The 12,706-nt window shown below is 42.6% G+C and overlaps 1 protein-coding gene and 1 long non-coding RNA gene across 6 annotated transcripts in view; one reads left to right on the plus strand and one right to left on the minus strand.

The window, feature by feature from the left end:
• Positions 1-1,121: 1,121 nt before the first annotated feature.
• The window catches only part of ccdc151 (coiled-coil domain containing 151), a 13,830-nt gene continuing 2,245 nt past the window's right edge, over positions 1,122-12,706 (minus strand). The window contains exons 1-13 of one of the 5 annotated variants that reach the window (XM_024262145.1): positions 9,608-9,738; positions 7,552-7,664; positions 5,424-5,489; positions 5,189-5,350; positions 5,013-5,114; positions 3,892-4,017; positions 3,016-3,144; positions 2,572-2,700; positions 2,328-2,488; positions 2,104-2,260; positions 1,877-2,026; positions 1,391-1,484; positions 1,122-1,315 (exon numbers count right to left, since the gene is read on the minus strand). In XM_024262145.1, the coding sequence (XP_024117913.1) occupies positions 1,194-1,315; positions 1,391-1,484; positions 1,877-2,026; positions 2,104-2,260; positions 2,328-2,488; positions 2,572-2,700; positions 3,016-3,144; positions 3,892-4,017; positions 5,013-5,114; positions 5,189-5,350; positions 5,424-5,489; positions 7,552-7,664; positions 9,608-9,698 (1,602 nt within the window). In that variant the 5' untranslated portion in view covers positions 9,699-9,738 and the 3' untranslated portion in view covers positions 1,122-1,193. Of the gene's footprint in view, positions 1,316-1,390; positions 1,485-1,876; positions 2,027-2,103; positions 2,261-2,327; positions 2,489-2,571; positions 2,701-3,015; positions 3,145-3,891; positions 4,018-5,012; positions 5,115-5,188; positions 5,351-5,423; positions 5,490-5,605; positions 5,740-5,928; positions 6,181-7,551; positions 7,665-9,607; positions 9,739-12,706 lie in introns of those variants that run through there. The other 4 variants (XM_024262146.1, XM_024262147.2, XM_036210794.1 and 1 more) reach the window with 4 other exon arrangements.
• On the plus strand, positions 5,920-6,267 carry LOC118598254. The gene is made up of 2 exons (XR_004947381.1): positions 5,920-6,094; positions 6,174-6,267. It is a non-coding gene; the product is annotated as an uncharacterized LOC118598254 (long non-coding RNA).

Consider the following 12,706-nt stretch of genomic DNA (forward strand, 5'->3'; position numbering starts at 1 on the left):
TTTTCAGTTATTTAGGCTAATTTGGAGTTTAGCTAATATTTCAGCTACATACTAGCTAATTTTGGTTAATTTAGGCTTTTATCAGGTTTTTTGGGGCTAATTTGGAGTTTAGCTAACATTTTAGCTTTATGTTTTGGTTAAATTAGACACATTTCCAGTTTTTTAGGGTAATTCAAAGATTCAAAGGCTTTTATTGTAACTGTCAGTAACAGTTAAACTGTGGGTGGTCCACCAGCAGCAATGCACAGCACAATAAGATATAGAAAAAGAATTAAAAAGTAAGATCAATAGATAAATAAAGTAGAATAAAAGTAAAATATAACGTATTGAACAGTAATAATAATAAAAAACTGTACATGGGTAAGGCAAAAAGGAAAAGTACAAGACATAATTGCAACACAGGAAGTACAATAATAAATTTGGCATTTAGCTAATTTTTCAGCTACATGTTACCTGTTTTAGCTTAATTAGAATTGTTTAGTTTTTTAGGCTAATTTGGCACTTTGCTAATATTTTATGCTAATATCAGCTTCAGTGTTTTCAGCTATCAATTTCTTCATCTTTAGCTATTAGCATCTTCAGCGGCCACATTCACCTTACGGCATTCATATTGGCATTATCGCAGGTAATGCTATAAGTCTAGTTTTTAAAATGTATTATTTTTATGTGAAGATTAAAGAAATGAAAATTTAAAGTTCAGCTATGTGTGGCTTTCTGGTAATACATAAATGTTTATGTTTAGACTGTTACACTTTTTCTGTTAGCCTAGAAACCGACCCCAGCCCCACGTCAGAGAAGAAAACAGTTGTGTGGCCCTCACAAGAGGAGGGTGAACTTTTAACTTTCTACCGGACACCTTGCAGCCAATCAGAATGGAGGATTCACCAAACCATTGTTTAAAGCAGATATTGGCAACTCCAGGCCTCGAGGGCCACATTCCTGCATGTTTTCCAACAGACACTGCTCCAGCATGTTCTAACTGGCTGGACACACCTCAACCAGGTAGTCAGTCATGAGTGGGTTTGGATATCTGGAAATCCTGCAGACACTGCGGTCCTTGAAGACTAAGGTTGACTATCTGTGCTCTAAATCATTTTAAAATAAACCAGTGATTGACAGCATTTTACTGATTCTTTCTTTTATTTTCAAACACTGAAAGCAGGTGGGCGGGGCTTCCAGAGGTTTCTGTCGGCTCACATCCGGGTTGTCTTCTTCTTCCAGGGGTTCTTCTTAGTGTTGGACTCAAAGATCAACTGAGACTTCTTCTTCAGAGTTTCCCGGGATGCGATGGTGTCCTCGTCCACGCCCCACATGTCTTTAGACACCAACAGCAAACAGAAAATGAGGGTGTGGCCTTGTATGTGTGTGTGGAGGTGTGTGTGTGTCTCACCTTCTTCCTTGGTCTGGTCTGGAGTTTCTCTATCAAGCCGTTTGATTCTGACGTTGCTCTCTGGCAGGTTCTTCTCCAGGAAGTTCTGGAACTCCTAGGAGCCACAAGAATCCCAGTCACTTTTTAACCTTTTAACACCTGAGGCATTGTCGGTGAGGCTTAAACACAAAAATCTTTAACCTACTGTAACTTTTCAACCGTTTACATGATAATTCCAGTAGATTGTGAAGGAAAAAAGAGGCTCAACGAACCTCTTTTTTACTGGAATTATCGTGTTAATCATTAAAAAATGACAGTAAAACAAAGAACATGAACACTGGAGCTGCGGTCAGGGAAGTTCTGGCCCAGATGGCGGACTGATCAATACAAAGCATAAAAAAATAACAGGATTCTGCAGGAACGCAAACTGAAGATGAGCCAAAAATGTTTGAGTTTGGAGCAAAAATGAATAAAAGCTCTTATCGTTGTAACGTTATTTTCAGGTACCTTGTCCTTCTTCATCTCCTCCATGATGGCATCGGGATCTTTGCCCTCCAGGTGATCGTATAACAGCTGCAATTTCCATTTGCATATGGTCAGAAGCTCCAGGATGAACTCGGGTGAATCTGGAGGAACCGTACTGCCTGTCTGCTCACTCTGGAGAAACGCAGAAGAGAACTAATTCTTCTGGTGTCAGAAATGAAATGTTTCTTTTTCAGCCGGGATGATTTTACCATTTCAATGTGCTGCAGTTTCTGCGCCAGGCTCTCCACATCGCTCCTCGCAGTACTGAGGGTCGTCTCCAGCGAGTCCAGGCGCCGTTTGGCGGCGTCGCACCTCAGCTGCTGAGCCTGCAGCTGGAGTCGGTGCTCCTCCTGGTTCTGTTGCTCACTAACAAAAGCTCGGCGTCAGCTGCTTCCACAGATCCCTGCATCAATCTGACGACAGCGGGCCTCACCTGAACAGTAAAGCTGCCCCCTGGTGCTTCACCTCCTGCAGCTCTTTCTGGAGACGTGTCAGCTGCTCGGCGAGCTCCAGCTCCTCCTTCTTGCTTTTAACCTTCGAACCCTCCAAAGCGTTCAGAGTGTCCCTCTGTGAGGCGAAGCGCTCCACTAAATCCTGCAGAGGAAAGCGTGGAATAAAAAGCCACTTCATGCGTGGACGCAGCAGTACAGCAGCTCGTTCTTTGAACTCCTCCTTGCCTCTACGTCGGTGATTCCGGTGGAGTCTGTGATGAGTCTGAAGGCCTCCTCGTAGGCAGAGGGGACCGTCTTCTCCTCGTCTGCCAGGCTGCTGGTGCTGTCCTGGGCCTCAAATCTCATCCCATCAGACTGGCAACATGTTGAGGAGGAGTCAGACATCCTACCTTTGACTTGAATGTAACTACCCCTTTAACACCTCTGAGCCCTGACGCTTAAACACAAAATCTTTAACTTACTGTAACTTTTCAACCGTTAACACGATAATTCCAGTAGATTGTGAATCTACTGGAATTATCATGCTAACAATTAAAAAATTACAGTAAATCAAAGAACATAAACACAGGAGCTCTGGTGGTAAAAGGTTTACGGCTTCAAACTACATTTTAGGCAACAAGAAATTGTCAGCCTAAGAACAGAGATGAACATTTTTGGGGACAAACTTACTTTTTTCTCCGTTTTTTCAGCATTGTCATTGTCTTTCAGCTTCTTGATGAAATATCCTGATCTCTGCTCCTTCTCCTTGAGGTCTTTGAGGAGAAGTTCTTCCTTCTGCTGCTGCTGCTGTTGTTCCGCCTGATGAAAGGAACACGCTGAAGGAAAAACACTAACAGGAAAGCTTTAAATGCTTTTGTTTGGTGAGGTGCAATTCATGTGTTGTTCTTCTTTCCCACTCCATGGAGATTTCAGATTCCAGGTGGATCGTCAGTGCTCCTGTTCTTGGCCGTGGATCACACCTCTGGCTCGTTGTGGCTGTGGACCTCATCCCCACCCCTCCCCCAGTTCTATCTGCATGAACACTATTTAAACACGTAGTTGTAGAGTTAGATAAGCTAACTCTTCTTTAATAGTCCTGGTAAATCTCCTGTCCGTCCTGGGAGAAGATCTCTCCTTTTTGTGGACATCCCTGGGGGTTCTTTTTTCCTGAATCATTTTTTTTAGTTGTTTTTCCTTACTGAGAAGGAGGCTCTAACACCAGGGATAAACAATTTAGTTTAGTCTATTTATCTTAGTTTAGCAATTAGCTATTGTTTATATTTTATGACCGACTTTCTGCTTTTGTACAATTACCCAATGAGACAATTGTTTGTGATATTGGTCCATTTAAATAAAATTGAATTGAATTTAAATCTTGCATTTCCTGCATTATCCTTTTTAGCAAGGCGTGGACATTCAGGTTCACTTCCCAAGCGGACAAAGATCTGTATTGAGCTTAAATGAGAGTTTAATGGACCTGAAAAGCCTCCTCGGAGCTCCTTGACTTCACAGCTCCGTTTGATGGTGAGTCTCTCATCAGTCGTTTACCATAAGCTTCCAGCTCACCTGACAGGCGTCTCTGAGAAGCTGAGCGTTGAGTTTCTTGACCTGCAGCTTCTGAAGCTTCCCTCTTTCCTTCAGGATCTCAGCTTCCAGAGCATCCAGCTGGCCTTCATGAGTCCGGCTCTGGTCCTGGAGAGGAGAAAGATGGAAATGCAGAGAGCAGATTAGAGCTCTCAAAGGAGAAGCTGAAGCGACTGTTGCACTGCTGACTGACAAGTTTATGCACATTATTCACTGTTGGATTAAAATGGCATCTTTTATCTTTGAGTTTCTTCTCCAATGTAATCTCATCCGGGGACGCATTTGTGGCCTCAAAAAAGCTGCAACTGTGACTTTTGTTTTATAACAGGACTATGTTTAACCCCTTAATGCCTGCACTAATTTCCAGCAATGAAAAAATATATTCACTTATGTTTTGCTACATGTTTTATAGCTGATTTGGTTTGTTGCATATTTGAGAGAACAGGTATTAAGGGGTTAATTTACACTACTTTTATCATTTTGCCAAATTAAACACTCACTTCATTTAGATCCAGGTTTAAGTCCCACTCTCATCCTCTTTTGATCTGTTTTCAAAGCATTTCTAGTGGTCTTTTCATTATGATTTTACTGTTTTTAGCCAAAATAAAAAAAAATTGTTGTTTTCTTGAACTGTTTCTGCAGAGCAGCAGGAGTTCATTGGAAATTCACCTCTGAGTTGTGGGCGAACCTGTTGGCACAGAGCAACTCCGCCCCTGTTCCCATCACAAATAACTGAAAGGTCTTTGTTTACACCCTATTTTGCTAGCTTACAGCCCCTCAAACCCCAAGCTAAGATTAGCAGTGCAACAAAAATGGCAGCAATATCATTTCTATCCAGCCGTTCAGTTTAGATCCAGATTCCAGCTCAGACCTGGAAACAAAGACGTTCATGGATCTCTTAGTATGTAGGTGGATGCATCAGAATGAAGCAGAGCAGCGAGCTTGTGGCCCGCCTGGTGTACTTCCAGTCTTTTTCAAATGGTATTTGTTCATCTGCTCCTTATTTGAATAAAGAAATGTTCAGAAATGCTACAAGGAGATGTTAGCAACACCATTTTTTCAGAGCAGGTCTTTAAGTTTGTTACCATTTGAGCTGCACTGACCTTAAAGTGATTTATGAGTTTCTGCGTTGAAGCTGCGATGCTTTGGACCAACCTCAACTTGAGGCGAGAAGTCTCCAGACTGTTCTCCATTCTCCGCAGTCTCTGTGGAGAGGACACACGGTTGGAGTCAGCCTCCGCAGACCTGGGAGCTTCAGACGGATCAGAGCGGTAACTACCACAGTGTCCTCCACCGCCTCACGGCTGTGCTGCTGCTTCAGCCTCTCCTGCTCCATCTTCAGCTCGTCCAGGTGCTGCTGGAGAGTTCTCGTGGCGTGCTTCATGGAGTTGAGGAGCTTTGCCTTGGAAAACACCTGCTGCTGCAGTGTTGCATGGTTTTCCTTGGAACCAGGAGGACAGAGGTTTCTAAATCATCATGAATGCATGATGCTGCACATGGATGGAACAAAGTACCTTTCTTTGCATCCTGCTGCAGGTCTCCTCGTCGGCGAACGCCGCCCTTTTTATATGAGCTCCTTCCTGACAAGTGAGACACCAAACACATCAAAAGGATTTTGTTTTTTTTTAGATTAAAGTAGAGAAAGATTTTCAGCTTTAGCAGAAACACAGTTGAATTAGAGAAATAAAAGCCCTACGTTTTGGGGGGAAAAGTCAAAAAAAAAAATGTGGCTTGTGAATAAGTTGGATTGAAGTCTTGATAGATTCAGATCCAGATCCAGTAAACTGAACAGGTGTCAGGATTGTGCCTCCAGCCTCACCTTGCTGATTAGTAATTCGTAACAGTAACACCTGTGGCACCTCCTTTAAATTCTACCTCTGACTGGTCTCTGGTGCCAGAGAGTACTGAGTCTTCCCTTACCTCCAGCTGGGTTCCTGTGTTATTGCCTGAAATGTTGACCTGTTTTGGACCTGACTTGAGTTAGTTTTGCCCTGGACCTGGTTTATTGAGCTTCCTTACCAGATCTGTTTGCTTTTTTTGGAGTCCCAGTGGATGGCTGGTCCCTCACCTATTGTGGATCTCCTGTTGCCAGTCTTCCCCCTCCAGTAGCCTCTCTCATCTCCTCCCACGGGACCTGGTTGTGTCTCTGTCTTTTTTTGGAGCTACAGAAACCCTACAATTTCCTGTGAGCTGCATTACAGACTTCCAGCTGAATTGACCATTCTTCCTGTTCCAAACCTAACTCATGGTGTGCATCTGCCTAGTTCCGAGACTGCCATCTGCTGACTGGAGGACCTTCCTGCCATTTCTGTCAACTTGAGGCCTTCTTCACCTTCCAATAAAACCTTTAAATCTTGACTGTTTTTCATTATTCGGGGCTTAAGCTGTACGTTACAAGTTCTTCAAAAGTTGTCCCGGTGATGGTCAGAGGGGCTGCAGGTGGGTACTGGCAGCCACTCCTCGGTCAGTCTGCCCCAGCACAGCTGTGAATACATCATTGGCTCACCATCACCAAGTGTGAATGAATAATGGGTATACATTGTAAGCGCTTTGAGCACCTGGAAAAGTGCAGCTAAATCAAATTATTTCCAAAGAGACCTCCTCTCCATCCTCATTTGACCCACAGCCTGTCTGTCACACTTCCACTGCTTCTACTTCCACCTCAGTTGTGGATCTTGAAGCATCTCCAACATCACTGATTTTTCTATGACCAAAGAACTCGCCTCTATCTGACTGGAAGACCGCAGACATAAAGTCAAACATCAATGCAGTCTTGGAGAAACTCTGATCCACCAAAGAGAACAAACAAGCTTCTTTGCAGTTTGGTGGTAGGATTGGAGCTGAAGATGCCACCAAACAGCTGCTTCACCACTGTCATCTGGAATATCACATCCTTGTAAAGATCACCATCTTGGATTCCTTCAGTCCATTTAACAAACTCCAGACTTTTACTTTTTAATGAACACCTTAAGGCTTCCTGACAAACCAGTTGGTGGGATCTGAAGGATACTGAGTGGGATCAGATGAGCAGGTGCACCACAAGGCACTGTTCCTCCACCCTCCTTTTTTAGCGTGAAACTCCCAGTCCTGTCACCTGCAGAAATACTCATTACTTTGCAGCTGTGGGATGTGCCAGAGCAGGACAGGAGGACCCCTGTCTGACACAGAGGACAGGAATGGTGCATGAGAAGTGGAAGTGGAACAGAATGAGCTGCTGTGAGCCTGACAGGACTGGAGACTCAGCAGTGATGCTGTTTCCAGAGGAAACGGAGAAGAGAAAATCAAGTCCTTCATATCTACTCTGAGGTGTTCCGTGTCTTCTGTTGTGGACTTGTCACTGCTGCAGGACCTGCTGGAGCACCAGGAGGATCTGGATCTGTGGGTTCAGATCTGCAGCCTCTATTGATAGGACTGTCACAGGATAAACCATCACGGAGAAGAGCATCTTCATCCACAGTCTTCCTCAGATCTACAGTAACACTGACAGCAGATCCATCTTGCTCACAGCTACAACCACCTCCCACCGTCTGAAGAATCTGGAGACGACTCACACTTTTGTTTCCTCTTGGGGAACGATAAGTTAATATAGAATTGAATGAAGATGGAGATTTACTCAGAGATTGATGAAACCGTTCCACTCACCGTCTGAGCTGCCGTCAGTTTTGTCCTCGCTCTCCGGTTCTTCTCTCTCAGCTGGCCGGTGGTCTCTGTGTTCTTCTTGGTGACGGCCTCGAAGCTTTGGTCGCTGACGTCTCCTGGAGGCAAATTTAATTTGACAAAATATTACTGCAATGCAGATGACAAAGAGAAGCAAAGTCACTGCTCCTTGCTCAAGTTGCTGTGAGCTTTAAGATGTCTGAGGAAAGAGGCTGTCCAAGTTCTGTGCTGATTGGAACAGGTAGAAGTTTTCCAAGTTCTGATGTTACAGAATGAAGAGCAAAAGCATCTCCAGCAGCAGCAGAGATGGCAAGCTGGTGTATCCTGAAGGATTCTTCAGCGTCATTATTTTGGAAGAACTTTGTATCATTTTACTTTGTAACACTGCATTGGTTCATTTAGGCCAGAAGCCTCGACCTGACGCTCCAGAGCCACGTGTGGCTCTTTATCCTCCATCGAGGCCCTTTAGCTGCTTTAAAGAAAACTGCAAAGGCTTTTGAAACAGGAACAGATCAGTTAGATTTTTGACAGAAGTATTTTATTTTGAAAAGAACTTATCTGTGTTGCTGTCCAATGCAAAATGAATGAAAATGGATTGACTTACAGAAAAATATAACACTGCTATAATTCAATTGTTGTAAACATTTAAAAGCAACATTTTATAAATTAAAGGCTCAATGGCTACAAAAAAAGAGTATTTTTCTGAACAGTGGAGAGGGACTTTGTGACTGTCGTTGGGTTGGTCAGAAAGAAACTAGACCAAATGACTCTTTTAGGGTCAAAGGTCGCAGACCCGATTTAGGCTTGAGGTTACATGCAACCGTCTGAAGATCTGACCTCTGACCTGGTCATTCCTCAAACTTCCTTCATGTAAGCTGCTGCTCATGTAAACAGATTATTTAACACAGAGAAGATAATGTGGACCATTATAAATATTATCAAGAATAACTGAAGCGAAATTAAAAATAGCCAATACAAATGGATAGTTTTGCTTCAATTGTTCTTCTTTTTGGTTAATGCTTTCTGAGAGAATCCATCCCTTTTCCGCCCCACTGTATCTCTTTCAGGGTTGTGGGGTTGCTGGAGACTTTCCTAGCTGCTGTTGGGTAAAGACAGTACACCCTGAGCAGGTCACTCGTCTGCTGCAGGGTCACACTCACACCTAGCGACATTGGATTCACCAGTTAACCTACTGGTATGAATAAATGTTGTGGAGGAGACCAGAGGAAACTCCATGCAGAAAGACTCCAGAGGGATTTGAACCAGGGTCTGCTCAACATGAGGCAAGAGCACAAAACACTACACCACTATGCAGCCTTCCTTAACTGAATATCTCCTTTGAAGCCCAGCTGGAGGTCACAACTTACAAGCCAAAAGCCTCATCAGAGTTCCTCTGATTTCAGACTGACATCTGGTGGCCACATTTGGCAGGGCAAGAAGAAAGTCCAATTTTCCCAGATCAAATGTAACAGAGCAGAGGTGTTGAGGTCCAGACCTCAACACATCCTGAGGGCAACATCTGCATGCAAAAAAGGAATCAGCTGTTTGATTTTTGATCCTGCAGACTCTCAAGTGGGAGTAGTTTGAAGGTCTGATCTGAACTCAGTTTCTTCAGGTACTGTCATTGACTGTTTAAGGAGAGCTGGACAGTGTGGGTGTGATGTCACTCATAGAAATTATATTATATTATATTATATCATATCATATCATATCATATCATATCATATCATATCATATCATATCATATCATATCATATCATATCATATCATATCATATCATATCATATCATATCATATCATATCATATCATATTATATTATATTATATTATATTATATTATATTATATTATAGTAGTAGTATTAGTAGTTGTATTCTTAGTATTAAGTCCTGATTGTTTCAGAACAGTTCCATCAGAGAAACCTCAACAGGAAGCTGGGCGTGCTAATGGACTGCTAGCATCCTTAGCCGCACAGCCCGCGCGGACGACGCTCAAACAGGAAGCCCGCGCGGCGCTCTCAGGGCGCCAGGAAACGAACTCACTTTTGTCCTGGATGTTCTGATGAGACCCATCGGTCTGGTCGTTCAGAGACGGCCCGGTGTTTCTATCAGAGACAGACATTTTTCGCTCCATGTTTGCTGCCGACGCTCCTCTGAAGTGTTTCAAGCGTTGCTTAGCAACCACCGGACACTCCAGAAACAGACGGTAGCGGCGTGTTTTAGTCGTTTTCCTGATAGATAGATAGATAGATAGATAGATAGATAGATAGATAGATAGATAGATAGATGAATGAACAAATGTTGCTTAGTTCTACATTATTAATAATGAATAATGATCCTCCTCTATGTGAAGACACTGATTTTCAGATGATCACGTACATCACTTACATTTCATGGGAAAATATCCCATTTTCTCTATGTTGTTCCATGTTTATCAATTATGTAATGTTAAATAAAAATCAACTTACACATTTTTAAGCAAATCTTCTCACATTTTGAACTAATGACCAAATCTGCAGCATTTTAAACTAAATAAATGATCTTTGAACTGGAGTAGGTCAGAGGTCACCTAAACTTATCTAAAGTTCATGAATCATGAACATATTTTTAAGACGTTTTAATATTGAAATCATGTAAATTCAAGTGCAATCAAAAAAAAGCAAGAGAATACATTTTAGTTTTAGATGCAGATCACAAGTGAGTTGTTATTTTCAGAAGAGACCTGCGGGCACCTTGTGGGGTCCTTGGGGGCTACCTGGTGCCTGCGGGCACCACCTTGGTGACCCCTGGTCTATACATAATAGATTCAGAACCCAATATTTCAATCAATCAATCAATACTTTATTAATCCCATGGGGGGAAATTCATTGTTTTTCAACTTTTATTCACCTTTATTATTGATTTAAGGTTGCCTATTTATTTCAAATTATTACACGTAATTTGAGGTTCCAGATTATAAAACTCACAAAGACAAGAATAAAAAAATTAAAATCCTCTGGAGAAATCCGCATTTACTTCTCAGTTTTGCAAAAAGATAAAGACAGAGATCCTGATGACATCAAAATCAAAATAGATTATTTTCAACCATATATGTCTGCCTTAAATCCTTAAAGGGTCTGGACAGGACCCAGGTCCTGCTGGAAGATGAGATCTGCATCACTATCCAGATCTTCAGCAGAAGGAATCATAAAGTCCTCTAGAACAGGGGTGGCCAACCCTGGTCCTCAAGAGCCTCAACCCTGCCTGTTTTCCAGCTCTCCCTGGACTGATTGATGCTGACAATTGAAATCAGGTGTGTTCAGTCAATCAGGATGTGGAATCATTTACGTCAACTAATCAGCAGGAAGCTGGTCAGGGAGAACTAGAAAACAGGCAGGGTTGAGGCTCCTGAGGACCAGGGTTGGCCACCCCTGCTCTAGAACATTCTGCTAGACTGTTGCAGTGATTTTGGACTGAAGGAAGCAGAGTTTACCAACACCAGTTCTGGACATTGCAGCCCAGATCACAACTGAATGTGGAGGTTTTTGAATCTGCTCCACCACCTCATCCCACTCTTTCTGATGTCTGCAGGTTCTTGAATCTTGTCCTTTTGATAATCCGCTGAAGCTCGTGGCCGCCTCTTTTGCTGGTTTGCATTAGTTCTTCATTAGACTTTCTGTTGGTCTGCTGCAACCAGCGCTCTGTGAACAGCCAGCCTCTTTAGCTGAGAACTGTAGTGACTTATCCAGACTATGGAGGGGATCAATTATTATTTTCTGAAAAGAAGTCTTCCCCGTATTGATATATATATATAAGATAATATAATATTTTAATATTAAACCAAACTGAACCAATCTAATGACATGTGAAGAAATTTGATTTCAAGCTGATTTTGTGAGAAAAATCCAAAACAGACCAAACTCAGGAAGAGGTTTTAGAGACTCATTAATAAACAAATACATAAAAAATAAGGACACTGGAATGACATACTGACAGAATCAGCTTTTTATCCCAACAGAATGTTGAACTTGATGCCTCATTGAAGAAGTTCTTTTAGAATTTTCTGGTGTTGGTCCTAATACAGTTTTTCTCAGTCACTTTGGTGCGTTTCTCAGAACACTATTAACATTTGCATAGCAGTTAGTGCATTTCTCAAAACAATTAGTCCAAACTGCAAAACCTAGTGGATATCCTGCAAAAGCACGTCACATGCTCAGAATTGATCATCCATTCCTCAAAAGCAAGTATTCATGTCAATAAAACTGTCAGTGCCATCAAAAGGAAAAGTCTTGACACCATCTTTATGAACAAGATAGTCAAATGGTTTTGTCGTGTTTTCACTATGACAGTTTATAGTTTCAGTGTTTTCCATTGCAAAAATATTTGGTGACACCTGAAAATGCTCAAGACAGCACTATGGCCTATTTGTACAGACATCTGAAATGTGCAGTAAAGTCACTGTAGATGTTAAACATAAAGTCACCCTTTTGGTAGAGCTGTGAACAATATACAGCAAATTACTGTTTGAATAACTGTTTTCCCTACGGAATGTTTGAATTATTGAACTGACAGTAGTTATTCCAATATTGGGTTGCACCCTTCGACCAGCCTCCTCCATGGTGAGGCCGTGGTTGACAACATGGTCCACAATTGTAGCCCTTCATTCATTAGGAATCCGCCTATATCTGCCTCTTCTCCTTCCCCTTCCTCCCCGCATCCTCACCCCTCTTCCACGATGCTGACCTTCCATGTTGTGTCACGGAAGTGTAGAAATGGTACACACTAGCTCCTGCACAGTTTATATATGCCTGCCAATTGAGGATTCACAGGATTCATCTATAATTGACAGTGAACACGTTGTTTGTCATTGGTTACAACTAAAATTGCACACACCTCCTCATGAGTGACAGCTGAAATTCACCTGAGATCAATTGTTCAATTTAGGAGACATTTCCAGGACAACATGATAAAGGAAGGTACAGAATTTGCTTGACAGATGGGTAATATTTGACATTTGATAACTAGTTCAACAATTGTGTGTGAGCGGTCGCTGGTGGCGGTCGCTGGAGGCGGTCTCTGGTGGCGGTCGCTGGAGGCGGTCGCTGGAGGCGTTCGCTGGAGGCGTTCGCTGGAGGCGGTCGCTGGTGGCGGACGCTGGAGGCG

Source organism: Oryzias melastigma, linkage group LG1 (genome assembly GCF_002922805.2).
Source record: "Oryzias melastigma strain HK-1 linkage group LG1, ASM292280v2, whole genome shotgun sequence".
Taxonomy (NCBI): Eukaryota; Metazoa; Chordata; class Actinopteri; order Beloniformes; family Adrianichthyidae; genus Oryzias; species Oryzias melastigma.